The sequence below is a fragment of the Molothrus ater genome, chromosome 2 (assembly GCF_012460135.2).
Source record: "Molothrus ater isolate BHLD 08-10-18 breed brown headed cowbird chromosome 2, BPBGC_Mater_1.1, whole genome shotgun sequence".
NCBI classification, from domain to species: Eukaryota; Metazoa; Chordata; class Aves; order Passeriformes; family Icteridae; genus Molothrus; species Molothrus ater.
The window spans coordinates 28,554,491-28,575,721 of NC_050479.2; the positions used below are offsets into that span (position 1 = coordinate 28,554,491).

General features: G+C 40.8%; 1 protein-coding gene across 2 annotated transcripts in view; it reads right to left on the reverse strand.

Moving 5' to 3' along the window:
* Positions 1-16,694: 16,694 nt before the first annotated feature.
* The window catches only part of NCK2 (NCK adaptor protein 2), an 84,534-nt gene continuing 79,997 nt past the window's right edge, over positions 16,695-21,231 (reverse strand). For both annotated transcript variants that reach the window (XM_036387817.2, XM_036387809.2), the window contains exon 5: positions 16,695-18,066. In XM_036387817.2, the coding sequence (XP_036243710.1) occupies positions 17,872-18,066 (195 nt within the window). In that variant the 3' untranslated portion in view covers positions 16,695-17,871. The remainder of the gene's footprint in view (positions 18,067-21,231) is intronic.

Sequence of the window (21,231 nt, forward strand, 5' to 3'; positions counted from 1 at the left end):
CTGAGCAAGCTCTAAAAACTTATCTCCTTCTGCCCTCCATGAGGAAGATATCTGCAGAGCATAAAAGATTGCATTTGCATAGCTTAGATATTATCAGCTAACATGGAAATATAATATTCTTCCTTGTATCCCAGTAATATCTAACCCATCCTAATTTCCTGTTCTGAACATCAGAACATGTGTGGCAGCAAATACACCCTTCAAAAAGTTGGAGATGCTGCACAGAGAGCTCCTGCACTCCAGTCATGGGAGTTCCCATGAAATGGCTCCCATTAGATACCTGTCAGCAATCCTTCCCTTTCCATTGCTTCAGCCCACTCCCACTGCTTGTTGCACAAGAAAAACAGTGCTCTATAGCCAGACAGACTTGAGTGAACAGCATAGCTCTTAAGAAGTTTGCATTGTCAAAGATACAGCTCTTTGTGCCTCTTGGAGAGAAACCACTCCCTCCCCAATTACATTTTAAAAATCCATTGTAGATTTTACTGGCTCTACTGCCAATGACAGAAACCACATTGTCAGTATGAAAGATGAAACTGCAACGTAACTAAGAATGAATACCCACTTTTGTGCAATCCTAGAAAGCTACAAAAACATTCAGAAACAACAGCTCTTTTATTTGGCCCTGATACTGCCCTCGTGTACAATCCAGAATAAGACAACCCCCTATCATTAGAGATGATCTCATCGAAAAGCAGCTCCTAGCAAGTTTTCTTGCATGGGAGGCTTTAACTGCCAGCCCTGATGCAGCCTGACTGGGAGCGGTGTTTGCTCAGCACATTCTGGTAGTTTCAGAGACAAAGCCAGCATTCCCAAGGCTGGAGATAATCAAGCAGATGAAGTCATGCACTCTGAATGCTCCAGAAAGAGAAATGGATGGGGGATGTGGAGGGTGGGTGTTGGAGGCAGGAATGGGGGACCACATTTAACATTACCACACAGAAAAGTAGACAGGAAAAATGCTCCTCATGTAATGATTCACTACATTAATGACATGCTGGCATTACCAATAAGATAGAATTTGAAAGAATGAAGCATTTAACCCCAGGAGGAGTCAGACTGACAGGCAGCACATCTAAATGCAGGCACTACAATGCAGCACCTACGTGCTTTTCCCAAGGACAGATCTCTGGTGGCTGCAGACAGAGCCTAAAGCCAATGAGGTCCTCTCAGGGGCCTCAATTAAGCACCACCTCGTTATCATCCTCATCTCTTTTGAGGAAGGTACTGCTAATACCAGTCTACAGAATGTAGAAGTAAAAGGTGAAGCACATGCCTACAACAAACCCTTTCATTCAGAGCCTGCTCAGGGAGTAGGCCAGGGCAGAAAGGAGCACAGAGCAGTTCTCAGGAGTGATACTTCAAAGGCAGCCCCAGGTTGGGAAACAGGCTAGAATTAGATACTGATAACCACCAACATCTCGGAAAGCAAACGGTGTTTCAAGAGCCTTTGAGTTCAACTACAACTGCTTAAGGGAAATAAGATTTCCAGCCCTTTCTAGAAACCCTGTACTAGCTGCTTAAAAACTGAAATCATTGTATTGACCTACCCCTGAACTCCTGTGACTTTTTTATATTCATCTCTGCCTGCAAGGCCTCCAGGGATGGATCTGGCCTCACACTGCAGCATATTTCTGGGGCTTACACTGCAATTATTATAATGGACATCTTTCTCTTCAGATTCAGGGAGAGTGTGGTGAAAATCCTTCCCTTTCTCATGTGTTTTCAATCATTTTTTCCTCCTTCTTACACACACGCATCTCTTTCCAATTCAAAAATATATCATCTCCCTGCAGATAGCACAGCTGGATGGGTACAGCTCATTACTTTCTAAGAAGCTTCTTTTCTTCCAAATTCCCTATTTTTATTTGAATCCTAGCTTTATGCTTTCTTCTGCCTGGGAAGGGATTATGGGCTTGGTCTCTGCTGCTGAATGGAAGTGTACTATATTCCAGTTATCTGCTGCATATTAGACACAGTCACCTCTGAATAAACTGGAAATCTCCCAAGGGAGCATTTCTGAAGGAAAGCCCATGCCAGGTGCCATGCCAGAATTTCTCTCCGTGCGAGACAGGCAGCTGCAGTCAGGCTCAATTCTCCTATTGCCACTGAAATGGCAGCATGAAACTTTAGCAGAGAAAACAGTTTACACTTCAGCATTCCAGCCACAGATAAAACACAGCTAGTATCTCTGTTGTTAAACATCCTGCTGTCTCTTGCCACACTGATTTCACTCCATGCTGAGTCTAGTGGCAAAATCCCAGCACTAATGAAGTTAATGGGAGTTTCACCAGTGGATTCAAGAGGGCTGAAATTTCACACTGACTCTTCAGTCATAAAATTCCCTCTGCTCACCTCTGAGCTTAACAACTGTGCCCGTTACACCCAGCACGGAGGATCTGGGGTTGATCCAATATCCTTTTAAGTTAATGGAAAGGCTCCCACTAACTTTAATGAGGACAGAGATACATGAGTTAGTGGATGAGAGCATTTTATTTGAGAAAGGGAAGATGATGTTTCACAGCCACTTACATTGTCTTTTTAACCCCTCATGTACTACTATTTCTGTGCTTCTCTAATCCCCTGTGTTGATGTCACTTGTTGCCAATAATGATTTTGCAGCAGTGAGGGAACAGTATAAGCGTTCAGGTTTTTACTCTTCTCCTCCTACCACTTAACGTGTGCAGTAACAATTGAGAAAGTTGGACTATCAACAGAAGCATTCAGGAGAGAAAAATACAGATGTAAAAATGCACTAGAAAAAAATTGTCTGTGTAACCATGCTTGAGAATATGCCACAGCCTCAGTTATGCCTGCAGCTCACAGCGACCTCTCTGTATTAAGGCAATGTCTTTTGTTGGGAGCACACATCAGTACCCAAAAAGCTGTGATAGCAGAGTTGTGCTTAAGAGAAAAGCATTACTTTTCTATCAGAGCCAATCAATAGACCTGATTTAATGCTCTTCCCTTTCTGTGTGAATATCAGTGCAGGCTCATTCCTCATCCTGATCTTTATTGCTCATCCCCCACCCCATGCCTGCTGCATGAAAAACTCACGCTCATGTACCTCCGCTTTCTCTTGTTCTTCCCCATGACCAGTTTTTCTTCAAATCATGATCAGTTTTTCTTCAAATACCATTCCACAGGGCACCTTTTAAAAAAGGGCTAACTCTTAAAACTTACTCTTAATACCACCCATTTGTTTTAAAGCCCAGTCCTAGAACTGTGAAGCAGTTTCTTTAATTCTGGATGAAACAAGATGGGAGAAAACAGTTGCACTGATAATCCAGGCAAAAGTAGGTCTGATTCAAGTCTCAGAGACTGTTGGAGGACTGTGGATGTCAGTGATGGCACACATCCCATGTAAACATCTTACAAACCTGCACTGTGGTTCCCCTCAACCAGTGGCATGAAATTGGACTTTTACTAGTATTTCACACCTTTATTTTCACTGCTCTCTTTAAACCTTACCCTCAATATTATGGCATGATTGATGACTGAGCAGAAAGTCTCAAGGCCACGTGAATGGTGGAAATGACAGTCACAGTTACCTGAAGCATTAGCCTGTGGGTTTTAATGCTGTGGCACTGAAGGGAAACACATTTCAGCCCCAGAGTTTCCACCACAAGGCCCCATGTCTCCATTTTCTAATTTTTTGGATCCCAAGAATATTCTCAGACCAATGTTCAAAATGGAAATGAATAAATGAATAATCACCAGCTTAACAACAGTCATTAATCCCCTGTAAGCACACTTCTGCATGAATCTATTAATTCTCATTTCCAAGTTTTCAGAATTAAAGTGTTTGATATAGCACATGCTACTTATTCCCTTTAATTAAACAACCTCCCACTGCTAAAGCGGGTGAAACATTTCATCCGTCAAGAGCATGCACAGCCCTCATGAAGAAAGTTTCCAGGCTTGCCTGACAGACAATAAAATATGGAGCATCATCAGCTGAAGTTTCTCGGCTCACCTTAAATCCCACTTATGGCAGAAGCAGCAGGGGAATTAATTCCCTGCCTTCTTTACAACATGTACCTTAAGAGAGAATTGCACAGTTCAGATTTATATTGAATGTGTGTACCCTCTGTACCCTTCTTCACAGCTGGAAGTGTGGCTCTGATCAACAGCAAAAAGAAATGATGAATAAAATAGCTGAGCACCTGAATGACAGCAAACCAGTGACCTATAGGAAACCATTTTGCATCACCAAAGCAATTCCGCATGAACAAACGTCCATTCATGTGATGAATCCATGTGATTTGTCACTTGGTAACTCTGGAATAAATTCAAGTAGCAAAGGGATACACTATCTAAGCAGTGCTGGAAAAGGAAGAGTCTAGCTGTGTTTATACTTCTCAGTGCTGCAAAGCATATGGAAGAACAGGAGCTCCAACAAGCCAATGGCAGAAAATGCACAGTACAATTTAATTTTTCTAATTCCTTATTTAATTCCATTTTGGGGGGCATATACAAAGCATATATAGAGTGTACAGAAGTAATCTTATGATATTTGTGATTCATTATTGTTTTCATAAATAGAAAATGGAAATGTACCACTCTGTTGAGAAGGTGGATGGACCTTCACACATTCAAGACCAGCTGAATTTTGTAGAGGCTTTTTAAATGGTGTTTCATAAGTAGGGCCCAAGATTGAGCTTTCAGTTTGGCATGTGATTGAGAAATCTCACAAACTGAGCACACAGATACAAGAGGAGGGCACAACAGCGAAAGCATTGGGGTTGTAGGAGATGATTTGGCATGGGTGCCTCACATCCAAGCAGGACTGTGACCCTGCTTGCTCAGAGGAGCTTAGGACTAGAGGAAAGCAAAAAGGAGAGTCTGGCATGGAGCAAGCACACTCGCCCAAAGGAGCACAGGCATTTGAGGAAGTCATGTTTTTGAGCCCAGAACTGAAAAATGGTGATTCCTTTGAGACTTTAAAGTTTTTAGGTCACTTTGAACAAGCTTCCTTTAAGTGTGTGCAATGCAAGTCATTCCTGAAAATCCCAGAGGCCTAACACCATCCGTTTGATGGAATCAGATTACAAGGAAAACTTGGGTCATTCAAGAAACATCAACTAATAACAAAGTCATCTCTGGAAGTCCCAGTGGACTGCAGTGTAGGAGGCTGTGAATCACTGAAGACATGGGAAAATGGCAGTAAGAGAAAGAAAAAAAAAGACCAGTTTGCAGCAGATAAACAGGTGTTACCTCACTAAATCCTTGTCTACTAAAATCCTTGTCAAACTATAGCCGTTGTCAGGATCTGATTCCTGCCTGGAAACTCCCTGGTCTTTTAAGTATCCAGCCCCCAATACTAAACATCTTCTAATGATTACTGCAATATGAAGCTTGTGAAGTTAGCCAGTTCCAAGCAATAGGGAAGAAAGGAACATCACTAAGCAGCAAGCTTAATGCTTCTTCTTACAGAGAAGCTGAAAGAACTCAAGAGGAACAAACTGTCAAACTTCAGCTACAGTTGTGTTGTATTGCTATACCACCAGAAAGATAAAAAAGATCATGGATCAAAATCCAGGAGATGAAGGAATTGAAAGCAATCATTCCTAATCTCTTTCATACACTGAAAAAAATTTTCACTACTATGGTGCAGTAAGTGGCAATCTCAAAGGCAAGTCCTGAAACTGGGAATATATGTGACACTGTCTTCTCTGTAATTCCAAAAGACAGTAGAAAAATATGTTTCTACATAAATACAGGCCAGGCATGACCTGGTAACATGCACATTGCAGCTCAGAAAGTTGATGGTTCTGGGCTGCATCAAAAGCAGTGTAGGCAGCAGGGCAAGGGAGGGGATTCTGCCCCTCTACTCTGCTCTACTCTGAGAGACCCTACCTGGAGGGCTGCATCCAGCACAGGAAAGATGTGGACCTACTGGAGTTCAGAGGAGGGCTGCAAACACAATCAGAGGGCTGGAACACCTCTCCTAGGAAAACAGGCGGAGAGAATCTGGCTTACTCAGCCTGGAGAAGAGAAGGCTCTGGGGAGACATTATAGCTCCTTCCAATACCTAAAGGGAGCTGACAAGAGAGCTGCAGAGGGACTTCTCACAGGGGCATGTAGTGACAGGACAAGGGGGAAATGGCCTTAAACTGAAAGCTGGTAGATTAGATTAGATATTAGGAAGAAATTATATACTTGTGAGGGTGGTGGGGCACTGCAACAGATTCCCCCAGAGAAGCTGTGGATCCTTGCAAGTGTCTAAGACAGATTGGATGGGGTTTTGAGCAAACTGGTCTAAAGGAAGGCGTCCCTGACCATGGCAGGGGGTTGGAACTAGATGATCTTTAAGGTCCCTTCCAACCAAAACCATTATGTGATTCTTCGAGACATCCAGAATTTATTTTTAATATTGGCTTATTATAGATGAAGAAAACTTGCAAAATCTCTATGGAATAGGAATGTAAGGTCCAAGTGCATAGGCACAGTAATATCATAGTGTTCCATGAAGAGCTGGAACATTATTTGAAAGGTGAAATAAACTGAGAAAACAACATTCTTTTTTTCTCCAGCTTGAGGTTTTTAAGTCCCAAAGTATAATATTCTTTAAATTCTTACTATTAAGGTTTTATCCATTAAAAATATCTAACACTTAAAACACCCTAGGTAGGATCAAACAACATTAGACAAGGGAGCTCTGAAGTTGGAGGGCTGAATTTTAATAACTAGAAAATCTGAGAAAAGCCACAGTAATTCTACAGCAGAAAACTTAGGAAGTCAGATTCAAATAAAGAACAGTGCAATAGTTCATACTGAAGTAAGCATGAAATCCCCTTTCATATAACATTCTCTTTGCAGATTTGGCATTATCTTCACTCTTTATATGAGAGATTGGTAAATATGCCTCGCCTAAGACAGTTTAGAAAACACAGATATATAATTTAGTCAGCTGCTCTGGAATACAAGTTAACATTTCTGATCCCCTATATCTTCTAAAATTAGGCCTCTTAAAATCATAACTGTAAGTGCCTTAATACCTTCTGATATCAAACAGAAGTCAGGAAGAAATGAATTGTATTAGAGTTTGAGCCAAAGCCAAGTCCAGTCATTTTGATCTTTCCATTGAATTTCAGCCAGCCTTGGTATAAGCCCTTAGAGAACATGTAAAGTAAATGTTGATGCTCTTTGTGGTTATTGCATAATGTTGCGAGGTTCTTTGCAAATAATTTCCTTTTTCTGCATCTCAGTTCGTGGCCACTGTCCATTAAAAACAAAAGCATTCTCAAACTAACAATCACGGTGCTAGATAATGTATATGTGTGCTTCTCAGTGTAGGCAGCATCACTGAAGAGCAGGGATTTTTGTCTGTGCTCACATAATGACAGACAAATCTTGCTGAAACATGCCTGTATGCCATGCTTGCTTAACAAATAAATAAATAATTTTTTTTTTTTCAAAGCATGTGGCGAGTGTAAATTGTAATAATTTACCAGAAGACAGTACCAAGACTGGCCAGTTTCCTGAGTTTTGGGGGAAGAAATTCAGAGGAGGGAAGGGAAGTACTGTCAAACCTCTCTATCAGCTGGAAAGGATAAGGATTACAGGAAGGGTGAATGACATTCAGAGAAAAATAACATCTTCATTAATTTTTCCTCTTTTTTTCAGTACCTGTCTGTGACAGTGTTCACAGGGGTTCTTGGATAAAGGAAGAGATGAGAATGTTGACTCCATGTTCAGAAGCCTTGATTTATTATTTTATTATAAATATATATATTACATTATGACTATACTAAAAAGAAAAAGAAGGACAGGTTTTTCTCAGAAGCTAGCTAAGCTAAGAATAGAAAAGAGTGGTAACAAAAGCAGCTGTCTCAGACTCTGTCCGAGATAGCCCGGTCCTTGATTGGCCATTAATTATAAACATCCAAGAGGGGCCAATCACAGGTGGACCTGTTGCATTCCACAGCAGCAGATAACCATTGTTTACATTCTGTCTCTGAGGCATCTTAGCTTCTCAGAAGGAAAAATCCTAAAGAAAGGATTTTTAGTGAAAAGATGTCTGCGACACTTGTCTATCATCTTAGATGTGCATAAAAAATCTATAGCTCTCTAGGTCACAATTTACCATGACTTAATTTCAAGACTGTTCTTCCTAATGCCTGCTGACAGAGATAAAACCTTCTGGAAAAATCTCTCTGCGTTCTTTTTCAGGCCAGTAAAAGACAGCTTTCATGACTGGGAAGCACAGCAGCTGAAAGCCCAGGGGAGGATTAGTTCAGAGCACCTGCTAAGAGTTCATAACTCGCTCCCATCCTGACCGGGAAGAGATGGGTCCCATTCAAATGTACAAGGCCTCACAAGGACTGATGAGGAACCAGCAGAGACCAGGTCAGCCAGTATCACTAACAAGAAAGGTGTATTTTAGCTCAGATTCACATGCTCTCGCTTTAAAAATAAGAAACAATAAGTTTCCTTCTTTCTCTCGCTTTAAAAATAAGTCAGTGTTTTTAAGGCCTTGCACCCTCTTAATGTATGTGTATTGGTAAGTCTGCTGTTACAACTGCATAAATAGGAGGGCCACAACAGACATTAAGACCTCTTCACTTAAAAAGAGATGATTCAGAATTGACACACACCATATTTTACCTCTCCTCATCAAGTTTTATGCATCAGCAGCTCCCAATCCAACTCATATCCATGCTGATGTTAAATGACTTAGAGATGGGGCAGTCCTGTATTTTCTGTGTACTGATGGCAGGCAATACATTCTTCTCATGGCAGTGGGCAATGAGGTTCCCTGGTGTGGGCATGACTACTTAAGTGCAGATGTTTTTCATATTCAGAGGGAAAGGCTGGTGTGAGAAGGAAGTTCAAGGTGTTTTTTTTCCAAGTATCAGACTTACAACAACTTGCTCAAGTACCAGAGCTGCAAAACACATCATAGAAGCCAAATGGGTATGTGTCCCCAAGCCATCAGTCTGGTGGGGAAGGAGGAAGAGTAGAGGAGTTTTAATGCAATTATGTGTCCTACTAAAATTGTTGAAGTACTGGTTCTCCCTTCCTAAGGTATTGAGCTCACCAAGGATTAAGGCAACCATGCACAGTCTAGGAAAATGTGGATTACACTCACACTCAAGGGTAATCAAACCTTTCCCTGCTGACTAGTCTGCTATGGAAAGGCTTGCACTGATTCTGAATGGGGAACTGAGTCAGTTCTGAAACAAATAAAATCTGAAGCAGTCTTTTAAATGGAGGGAAAGTAAACATGCACACACACACACACCACACACACATCTATATGGGACAAAGGGGATTTCTTAGATGTCTTCATTTCCTGCTGCAGAGGCCGACTGCTTATTCAAGCCCAATACTATTTATAGCCCGCCTCTGTGTCTTGAGAGAAAAACCACAAACTTGTTTAGAGTGAAACTGAAGTTTCTCTGGCCTGGGCCTGCTGAGCCCAGTCCCTTAGCAAATGCCTTGTGCAATCATTTTGAACTCCACTCCAGCTCACCGGTGCAAACATATACATCATTCCATTCGTGTACGTGAGCACACTCCCAATGGTGCTGTCACCAGTCCTTTCATGCTGCTTCATTTCCATGGCTCCTTGGTGTATGCTCTTTGTCTGCTCTCCATCATGACTGTACAGTGCATAACAATTACTTTGGCTCCTCTTTTCAGTTTGAGCTGTTCCTTCCTTTTGTACATGGGCTGGAGGCTATTTTTCACTTTCAATTAAAGGGCTTTGTTTATGACATCAAGTTTTGAATGAAGATTTTATAGCACACACCATAATATAACAGTCCCAATAAACAGCACAAACTGGCATTTACAGCTATAACACAGTATTATAGTTACATGCCAGTGTAAAAACTCCACTATATCAGCCTAAATATGGATTGATGCATTCAAGCAAATCACATCTCAAAAGCTGCTACTGCTGAATTGCAGCTCTATTGGAGGAATCCTTGCTATTCTCTCTGTTCAGTGCTGGAAAATACCAGCTGGTATTTCAAGAAGAAACTTCAGCAAGGAAGAAAGAAGGGATGGGCCAACACTCCCAAATACTAATGTAAGAATTTCACTGCCCGTTTTGATGAGCATGCTGTGTGGCATTTGTGGTAAATATGCAGGAATACTGGCCATGTATTTTCCCACTCCCCATTTCAGAATTGCAGATGTTTAGCCTGTTTGAGCACCTTCCACAGTGAGAACACATGCACTGAAGCTCCAAAGTCAAGCTGCTGATTCAAGTGGGCATTGCACCATCCAATAACCACCTCTGTGAGCAAGAACAGGTTTGCTCAGGCCATATAGTTATTTGCTTGATTATCTGTTCCCTGATGTTCCCACAGCTCCATGCAGGGAAGTGGGCCTGCTCCTCTGCAATCTGAGGGTGTAAGGGAGAAGTGTGGAACAAAGCAATCATTCCTCTTCATTAGGCAGGCTCTGAATATTAAAGGTTGTAAATGAAAGGAGAGTAGAAATACTTGAACACAAGAAGAAGGAGATGAAAAACTGAAGAAGCTCTAGGGCACAAGAGAAAACAGGTGAGAAAAGCAAAAAAGCAGAGTAGGAGACCAAGCACAAATGAGGCAGGAAGACAATGCAGATGAATAAAGCACAGGACAAGCAGGATTACTGGAAGCTCAACCAGCTTCAATGAAAATTATGCTGGACCACATGCAACTGCACTAGGCAAAACACAAGACAAATTATACATCTGAGTCATCATAAAAGCAAAATCATTGCAGTTAACAGTAAAATAATAAAAATTCAAGTGAGGTGACTGTGGTGCCCTACCCTCAAAGATTCAGATGTGTAATACTCACAGCTTGATTTCAGATATATTCCTGAAGGATGTTGGGTTTGTTCTTCAGAAATTCTAAGGCTATTGCAGAATTAACATCCTGCTACTGCTGAAGAAAGCAATCTCCTCCTTCCATAAGTAACCAAATAGTTCCTGACATTGCATTATATAATGAGCTCCTCTACTATTACAGTTTTAGAATGATTTGTAAGCTTTTACTACAGAGCATTTGATTTAAACCGGAAGGGTAATCTGTTCCCTCTTTTTCTTTGCTTCTTTTCTAAAGAATGGCCAGAGTTCATTCTATTAGGACAAAGTGCTTCCCAGAACTATCATGAAGGAGGAAAGCACCTTTGGCTCTTATTTCCCCAAGACAGGGTAATGCAATTCATCATGAAGAGTATTATTTCCTAAGAAGCCAATACTGGATGGAAAGGCCACTGCTCCAAATGATTCACAAAGTTCCAGAATGGCAGCCAAGGACCGGAAGACTTTCCAGGAACTAAAAAGAATGTAAAGACAGATGCACATGTATTTCTAAGGAAAAATATTGGAGAGAGAAAAAAAAAAAGACAAATCTGATGCTAATTTAAGGAGACAAGTCTCCAAGACCACCGTTAAACAATATGGGATGTTGCCATGGAGGGGCCCATGACTGCAAATCTAATGCTCATCACATGGCAAAGGACTGAGTTGAGAATGATAACTTTTGAAACAAGCTCAGGCTTCTAATTTTTACAGAAATAGTAATATTAAAGAGCATCAGAAGGCTGACAATATAAGTATAGTTACATACTGCACCAGAAATGCCAGCTAAAATGAAGATATATTTCTCTTGAACTTTTCTGAACTTCATAGCAGAATGATTACACAGAGACAAGCCAGAGGAGTGGCACATCTGATCTCTGTTAGCACAAGAAACAACTCTGAGACATACTAACACAAAACACCCAACACTGATAATGTCAGCATTCACTGCTAAATTAGTAAGGGCAAAGGACAAACGTAACTAGTTCTAATGAGTTCTCTGTGTCATCCACCCATTCCTGGTGGGTTCTCCAACATCTTGTTCTTCTCTTCACACTGCACTTTGTGCTTAGCCCAACCTAGTTACACAAGAGCCCTGACACTATGGAAATCACGTCTAACATAATCACAGTTGCCCTGTCTTTGGTGGAGACAGGTCGTGGCAGCACAAAGACAGGCCAATGCCAGTGCAAAACCAAGGAACATGAATTAACACCCCACTTTTCACAGGGACATAAATCTGCAAGGATTTTCATTAGGAAAGCTGTCATAAACACCAGAACGCTTAATTTTCCTGGGGCCTCAACATTCACATTCTCTCCTGCAGTAATACCTGTGAATTTACTTATGTATAAACACACTGTACACCTAAAAAGGGTTAAGTTTAACTTCTACAAATTAGCTATGTATATAAATGAAAATAAACATCCTAATTCTACAAAGAGAACCATCAAGACACTTGGTTAATGACACCAAAGCCTGTTCTCTCTGTCTACTGGTGCCCTTACCTGCAGTTCTTTATGGCTGTATTATCATCATCATCATCTCTTGACTTAGTATTCCAAACATACCAGCTGCCCACAACTGAAGGGCTTCTTTGCATTACCAATTATAATTACACTGAATGCACTACTGGTTCTGTGACATAAAAAGGAATTAAAAAAAAAAAACCTCATCAAGCTTATTTCAACTTGAGAGAGTTGAACCCAGGTGAAAAACTAAGTCAGTAACCCACAGAACCCACTAATTAATTACCATATAGATATATGTATCCAATCTAATGGAGATCAAAATTTAAAAAAAAAAGAAAAGTAGCCCATTATTCACCACCAGTTTCAATTACAGGTGGGAGAATAATTCCACTTAACACATTCCCTGTGGCCTGGCCAACACCCAAGAGATGTTTTTTGGGAAGAAGCTTAGAAGTAAAATCTGGCTTGAAAACTGGAGCAAGGCACCTCTTTTGAAGTCTTCCCTCAAAAATCAAAACAAAAAGCCCCACCACTAACAAAGCAGTCCCCAAAATCCCAGCTCTCCCCTTTTGAAGATGACTATTTTCTATAGTAAGACATTGAGATCAACAGCTTTATCCATCCATTCCTTCAATAAAATGGACTAAATCAGCATTAATTTGTTAATCTTTGTATTACTTCATGCACTCATGCCATATGATGTCAAGCTAAATTTCAAACAAAATCCATTTAAGAAAATAGAAAAGAACATCTCTTACCTGTTACTTTTTCCTCAAAACTGTGGCCTCCCACTGCTGAAGATAATCTGTCAAGTTAGAGTCTTCTTTCTTCTTTCTTTTTGTTTAACCTCCCACTCTTCAACCATTTAATATTACCACATGGGAAAGAAAATGCAAGGAAAAACTTGACTAATGTGTCAATGGCTACATGCCACTTCTATTAGTCAGCTTCTGCATCAGCGTGGGTGGATAGTTCAAGTAACAACAGGGGAAACATCCTATTTTCTAACAAGAAAAGACACACTAAGAATATGCCAGAAAAAAATTACATTTTAAAATACAAAAAGAGCATAGGGTTCCAGCAGCACGCAAAAGACCAGAAAATACTACAGTTTTAAGTATACCATATATAAATTACTTTTCACATTCAGTCAATTTAGGTCAAAAAGCATTATGTGTTGATTTCTCCAACAAATTATAACTATATCCAACAACATGAACACCCACCTAAAAAAGAGAAAAAGACAGCAAGCTATTGCTTTTGTAAGACAATGGCACAAGAGCATACATTAGGCCTTGTTATCACATACTAAAGCTGGTGCACACTTGGGTTGCAATTGCAGTACACTTTCTAGAAGAGTATTGCACAACTGATTTACTTGTTAACCAAAACAGTGAATGAATGGTAGCTGTTCCTTGAATCCTTTCATTCACGTGGTACAGGTAATGCCCTTCAGGACTGCGCATGCTGTACTCTTGCTGGCTTGCACTTTTCCACTTCACACAAAAGGCACTGAATTTTGAATGTACTGAAAAGAAATTAATAGGAAAGTTCACAGTTCCTAGAGCATTTTAAGAGATCAGTGTTACTTCAGCAATACAATTTCCACAGCTTATTATATGTTAACAAGTTTCCATTTAAAAATGAGTCATCCCATCCCACTGGAGTAAGAAAACAGAACCTGTCAGATTCAGATTGTAGCAATTGCCCAAGTTTCATTTACCTCTGAAGCACTGAATTAAACTACCTTAAAATCAAGAAGAAATGGAAGTCCTTTCAGTTATTTAGTAGCTTTTGCCAAGTAAATTGTCAACCTAGTTCAAAGGACCTGTAATCCATTTTCTAGTTTTTTATTTATTATTTAGGCAAAAATCGGACTCATTTTTATAGGTGAAAACGTATGGTGGCGTTTTGAAAGTACTTCAACCTTGTGCTATAACAGAAGTTACTGTTCTAAGTGTGGAAGATCTCTATTTCCTCATAGTGAAACCATTAAACTAGACACCAAACTTTACAGTACAGAAAAGCTGCAATAAAGGTTTGGAGGAACAGCTGTAAACTTTAAGGATTTAATATACATTCATGAGACACGAAGATCTGAATGGAGAACACTAAGCAGAACCATTCAAGTGTGGGACATCAGAGTTTGTTCATGCAGTCAAAGATATTAAATACCCAACTGCATGTCTTCATTTCATTGCCTCTTCTCAAAAGCAAAGAGTAAGCAAATCCTTTGCTTTTGTAACACAGTAGGTCCATGTGAGTTTACCTGGCATGTTCTCAGTGCACTTGTATATTAATCCTTTACTAATATGTCCCCACCTAATATGTGATACCACAAACAGTCAAGATAACATCAAGTGGGAGCTTGTCATCAAGCTCCCAGAGCTAAAATTATAAACATGGATCCAAAGTTTCTGCCACTGTGTGGAAACTGTTATGGATTCACAAGTCATTCACATTCCTCCAAAGACACCAGCAAGGCAAGAAAACATTAACAGCTGTACAGGAATAGTACTTAGAAGTACAACTTAAGCACCTGTATGAATCAGGTAGGATGGTAAAAGCCAGACTAAACACCATAAAGAAAAATCACAACTTCTACTCCATCAGAAATTATTTGAGCCTTTAATGAATATTGTAAGCAAAGAAATTCAGGTCACCATGACTCTGCTCATATTTTTAAAAAAATCCTACCCCCACCACAAGCTTTGACAAAGAGGCTCTAAGTAGTCAAAAAATAAAGGTGAGATTTTGTCAAGTAATTGAAAGGTGAGTATAAAATAGGAAAATAATAATAAAATCCACATCTATTGCCCCTTTATGGAGCATATAGTACTGAAGATTATTAATGCTTAAGCCAAGTCCAACAAATGAGATCCAAAGGGCAGGAAAAGGTGGCAAAATTTGTATGAACATATCTCAATAATGATGGGAACAACTGAAGAGCTATTAATGAGCCTGTTGAACAGAAAGCATGCTGCTAAAATACAGCATGGGAGAAACCAAGGTGAGACTTACTTGAAAAAAATAGAAAAGAAATTACTCGAGCTAGTAATTTACAGGTCATAAACTAACTAACTGCTTCCAAAACAAAGTACTTTACAATTTACACCTCAAGACACAGAAGTTGTTTACAGAGGATGAGGTAATAAAAACAAGCAAAGAAAATTTGATAAATCCATTAAAATATAAAGCATGTAGCAAAACCTTCATTCAGATGTCTATTTGATTTAGTTCTAAGCTACTAAGACTAGAATGGAGTTAGGAACTAAGAGAGCTTGCAAAAATGGACTCTAGAAAAAAATGAAAAAAAGATTCCAAGAGGCATATGAAGGCTTCTGAAACAGGAAACATAGGGAATATTTCACAAAAAAATGAACACGGGCCATGAAACAGTAATTAGAGTAATCTGTTTACTGAAAAGGTAAACCATTCCCATATATAATTTCTGCAAATACTACCAAGAGACAATAAGACTGAAAAGCAATTCACTCAAACCTGAAAATGCTCATACAACATATAGCTGACGATCTTAATATTATTGCCATACCCGGTACATGCTTCGATTCACCTAAAGAAAAAACTAGGTATTAGAAGGCAAATCCCTACATTCTCTGCAGAATTCACTCATGAGGTTTAAGAGGCCCACTGTGGAGTCTTTCTGTAGGTAAGGTGTAAACAACTGGTAATCCTCACCAACTTCCTAAGGAAAACTTCTATCTTCTTAGAAGACAGTCGTGGGTAGGTGCTCTTCAGGATAACGCATGATCATTTTGGATTGCTCTGTATCACTGCTTTCTTTCTTTAAGCTTTACCAAGCACAAGTGTCACTGCCCAGTTATTAGTTAATGCACATACAGAAAAATACATTTTTTAGTTTCAGTACAAGCTGTCAATTCAGAAAATCTTACAGAAATAAGATTTCAAGAGTGGTGGAAAAATAGTATGTGCACAGAACTTCAGAAATTGTACTTGCCTCTTGGATCTGAGCAAGACTGCAGTTCATTGGCAAAGGTGCCAGGGCAGTCTCCTGGCAGTGGCATGATTTACCCCAAAGCAAGTCAGACAGTGCTGGTATCTGCTTAACTTGCTCTAGTTATACACAGAGGTAGTTGCACTACTACTGGCTGAAACACAGAATAGGTAAGAAATGTGTTTTAATAGCAAAGAGGTACCAGGAAATAGGTCCATCTTGCAGATTTCATTAAAGCTATGAATGGACTTAATTATCACAGAAACAAGAAACACAGAGCTCATTAGACACTGCCTCATATCAAAACTGTCCTCTGCAGTCACAGATGATTTCTTTTTAGGCCACACAAATTCCAAGACAAACAAATTCATTATTTACTCTATTTCACCTTGCTAAAATAACACCAGGACTACCACCCAAGGATAAATCCAGTACTCCATCATGACGTAATACCTTTTTTATTACAATATCCAAAAAACTGAGTATGCAAGATTTTGAGATCTCATGATCTGTTCTTCAATCTCAGGAATGTGCCATCTAAAGACTGTATATTTAAACCATAAAGGAGTTTAAATGTAAAGAAAAGAGAAAAATGCATTTTCTTCATAAACATTCTGTGTGTCTCTTCCTACCAACCACGCCATCCTCTGTAAAACCCGAAGATTTCTTTCTGTAAAGCAAATATATATATAGTGTTGGTAGCCCGCCCCACCCTGTCCCAAGATCAGTTTTTATTAATCTTCTGTATTAGTGTCAACAATCAGCTACAGATACATATTACTTTGAGAATTAAATACATAATCGTTTAATTCAAACAAGCAGAAGGGCAAGAGGAAAAAGCATTATGTGGATGGCACATTTGGTTGTAGATTACCGAAACATTCAGCCTTTACAATTCAATTATTCTTTCTCTAGTAATCAACTTTCAAATAAAATTTCTCTTTGTTGCAATTACAGACCAAAATACACTAGTTTTCTTTTACTACAATCTTACCATAGTAGTTTAAGAAGTACTATTACAAAATGCTTTTAATTAGTGTACTCTTTACGAAGAGTCAGAGAGGCAATGTAACAGCAGAGTACAGTGTAAAGAGTGCTTCTAGGAACTAGGAGGTTTTGTATTATCCTACTCGGTAAGCGATATAGCTACAGAACTCACAGCCACAACTGTTATGTCTACTCTCTCTCACTTAAGCAGCTGCAGCTTCAGTGCATTCAAACTGTGCCCGATGTCTCTGAAGGGAGAGTTCTGCCTGCATGAGCAGTCTGAACAGATTAACACTGGTTTGAATTGAAAACGCCCCTCCTTGATCTGAGCTAACTATGTAAACGTACACAGGAGAGGGGCGTTTTGAACTCTGCTGGGAAGGTGAGTGCTCGCCACGGCCACCCAAGGGAAACTCTCAACCTGAAGAGAGGTGGTCAGAGGTTAACAAAACTGGAACACAAAGAGAGGCAAACAAAAAAAAAAGGACAAACAGCAACTGACAGAGCAAACACTTTAGAAAGAGCCTATTCCTTAAGCCTGCTTCAGATATTGCTCTGCTCTATAAAAGTGAATTTAGGACCTAAGGCTTGTAAGTTATAAGAGGCCCAGGTGGCCAAGTCCATCTTCAACGTCACTGAAGTGCTTTCACAAGATATAGCTTTTCCCCGTGTTCACTGGTGAAGATGGGAGCCTTTTTGTAGTGTTCCACCAACTCATCCATAGTATTAAATCGCCGCTGCCCAATACAATAGACATTGTCCACGAGCTGCACCTTGAAATGTTTGTTCTTCCCCGATGCCTTTAGAGATACTGAGAAGTCACTGGGCTGTTGAGAAGAATTGAGAAAGAAAGAAAAAATTACATAGAAGAGAACAAAATGACAGCATAATTTTGCAATTTCAGGAACAAACTGTGTCATATAGTTGACAGTAATTTACATTAGCCACAGCTCGGTGCTTTAGCTCCTTAAGAAACCCAATAGCCTATTATTCAATAAATAATTACCATTGTTATTAACGTGAGCAGTTAAGTCAGTTAAGTGAAAGCTCCCCAGATGCACAGTTTGAAGCTGCCAATTACATGACTAAACTGCAAATATTATCTTAGTTACTCAATCTAGAAGCACAAGAATGTCAAGGAGAAGGGAAGAATTTTTATCATGCATGTCTTTCTCACTAGAGTGCCCAGGAGAAAACAATTACCGCAATATTGCTTGGGCGAGATGAAGAAAATCCCCCATTTCGCTTTTTTTAAAGCCGTGACCACTAGAGGGCCATTCTTGCTTTGCATTGCAAAAGACAAAAACACATGCACCTTTTATCTTCATTACCACATGTATGGGGAATAATTTCTCTCATTGAGTACATTTTCTTTGTAAAAAATGATAAAGCTATAGAAGAAAAACACTGTACAAATCTCACCATCACACCACTACCCACAAAAGACAGAATTTATGCACTAATTAAGTTACTCAGGACATAACAATTTCTAATGATAAATCTCTTCATCCTGGCAATCAGTTGCTTTAACAAGGCGAGCGCTGTCATCCAAACAGCCAGAATGAGACCATTCCACTTCCTTCACCACATGCCACATAGGAGGGTAGAAAGGACACAGTGTCCCTTGCTTCCAGCTGAACTCTGTCTCCAGCCACCTACTGCTGCTGGCTGGCCACAGAGATGGTGTAGGAGCCTGGGCAATTAGGATTTAATGTGCTGCTATCTATGCCTCAAATACCAATGACCATTCAAGCAGGCAAGTTAGAAAAGGATGTGCCTGGAAAGGGGGGGATGTGCACAGGTAGGGCAGCACCCTTCTGGGGACAATTATCCTGTTCTGGTCCATGGAGACCACACAACACAAAACAATGCAGCATGGGAATGGGGTCAAGGAACAGGCAAGTCCAGCAGAGGGGGATCAAGACTACGAAAAGACCCTCAAAGCTCCCCCCATTTCCATAAAGGTCCAGAAGAGTTGCCATGCTGATTCACTTACATGAAGAGCAAGAAACCTAATTCCAGGGAGGGGAAAACTTACCTATAACTAGGTAGCCCCACAAAGCCTTGGTGATGTGCTGCCCAGGCCCTGGATACCCTGTTGGCTGGATTGATCCTGGATCCAGGACTGCAGATCTCCTTTCCTCTGCAGTCTGATCTCCATTCACTTTCCCTTTCTTCCCTCTTTTCTTTTATTATCACTCTTACCATTAGAGAATAGGGGTAAAACATGAATTTCTATGCCAACTGTGTAGTTTGCTAATAAAACTTCATGAGCTTCTTTAGAACCCTCGTGGTTTTTGTCATTCTTTGATGAATCTTGGGTGCTCCCTTCCATGTAGGAGGGGGATATGACAGATGGGAGCACGGGTTTGCCCTGTGAGAGGTGTACGGAAGTAGGTGTCACCAGCCAGCAGTAAAATGAATAAAAAGAACACACTGGAGTTTGTAACAAGCACTTAATAGAGTTCAGTAATGCCTGGTGCTACTCTGGAGGTACTGCTGCAGTGTCTCAGCCCACTGAAGGCATGGCTTCAAGCACAAACCACTGAAGGCACGTGCCAGGATTTGACACAACCTTACTGTGTCCCTTGGTCTCTCCCCACCATGGCGCTGCTTTGGCTGGGCCAGCACTGCAAACCTGTGCTTGCCCAGGTTAAACAAAACACACCTGGTTCACAGCACTGCCTTGGGAACAATCCTGAGCACAGCCATGGCACAGCAGAAGACCAACTGGAGGGGTCAGGAGCCCTCGCATGTTACTGCTGACACTAGACATCACAAAACCACACCCTGAGACCTCTACACCACATTTGTGAGGGGTCAAACACACACTGAGCATGTACCCAAATAAGCTGGAGGACAGCATTTTCTCAGATATGCTGTCTTTATTCCTGCAATAAAATGGGTCTCTGCCCACACATTCTTCATGTCCTGCCTATCCCAAAAAAATCTCATCTCTTGCATCTCCCCCTCACCTGTCTTAGCACTAACACTTTCTCTGCCTACCCTCTGACTCCATGGGCCCTGCCCACAGCAAACAAAGCTCCTGCCATGCCTGCTGATCTGGCTCTGGTCCAACTCGAGGCTCGGCTTTGGGCAGCAGCTCTTCTCCTTTTGTTCTGCTAAAGGCAGCAGCAACCTCCCCACACCCTTGGCCTAACCCTCTTCTACCTCAAGCCACTACATTCCAGATCAACAGGCATCACTTCTTTAAAAATTTATGTAACCACCCATAGGATAATTACTTTTTCCATGTATAATCCAGGGTCACAGGGCCTTGACCGGGGCAGGGCAGGCTCCATCAGGAAGGCTTCCTCTGGCATTGAGCAGCCACTGGCTCAAAATACATGGAACGCTCTCTGTGACTGCCAAGAGGGAATTGGGAAGGGTGGGAGAATGGGATGGAAAGAAATGTACATACGAATGGATCTTTGAGACTTCCAGTGCTCCACCCAAGATACATTTTGTGTCCTGTTGTCCACCCCTAACTCCAAATATGAAAACTGCTATTTTAAGCCAGCTGTCTCTGATATTAAACCGCTGCCTCAGCAGCATCATAAAGAAGAGTGCATAGAACTCACACCAAGACTGGCCTATTTTCAGCACCTCCACTGGGTTAAAGCTAACCTGGCTGTACAAACACTTTGCTGTGGTTAAGGCCCTGAATGCCCTGTGGACAAACCCTCCAGCAGCCATAGCCACACAGGCCTGGGACCTGGTTCTAGTGGAATCTTCATAGTTTCAAGCAGCAGCCATTAAACAGTAACAAAGCGCAGGCCTGCACAAAGCTCTCCAGAAGTTTTGGGACCCTGGGCTCATGGAGGAGAAATTTAGGGCATGGGCAATGTACTGATTGCTGTGCCCTGAACACAGGCAGGTCTGTAGGGTCTCACCAAGGACGGACTGAGGCAGCAAGTACAGATTAGCCAGTTAGGATTCCAAAAACAATATCAAATCTTACTGACTAAGTTCTGCTGCTTCCACGGGTGATG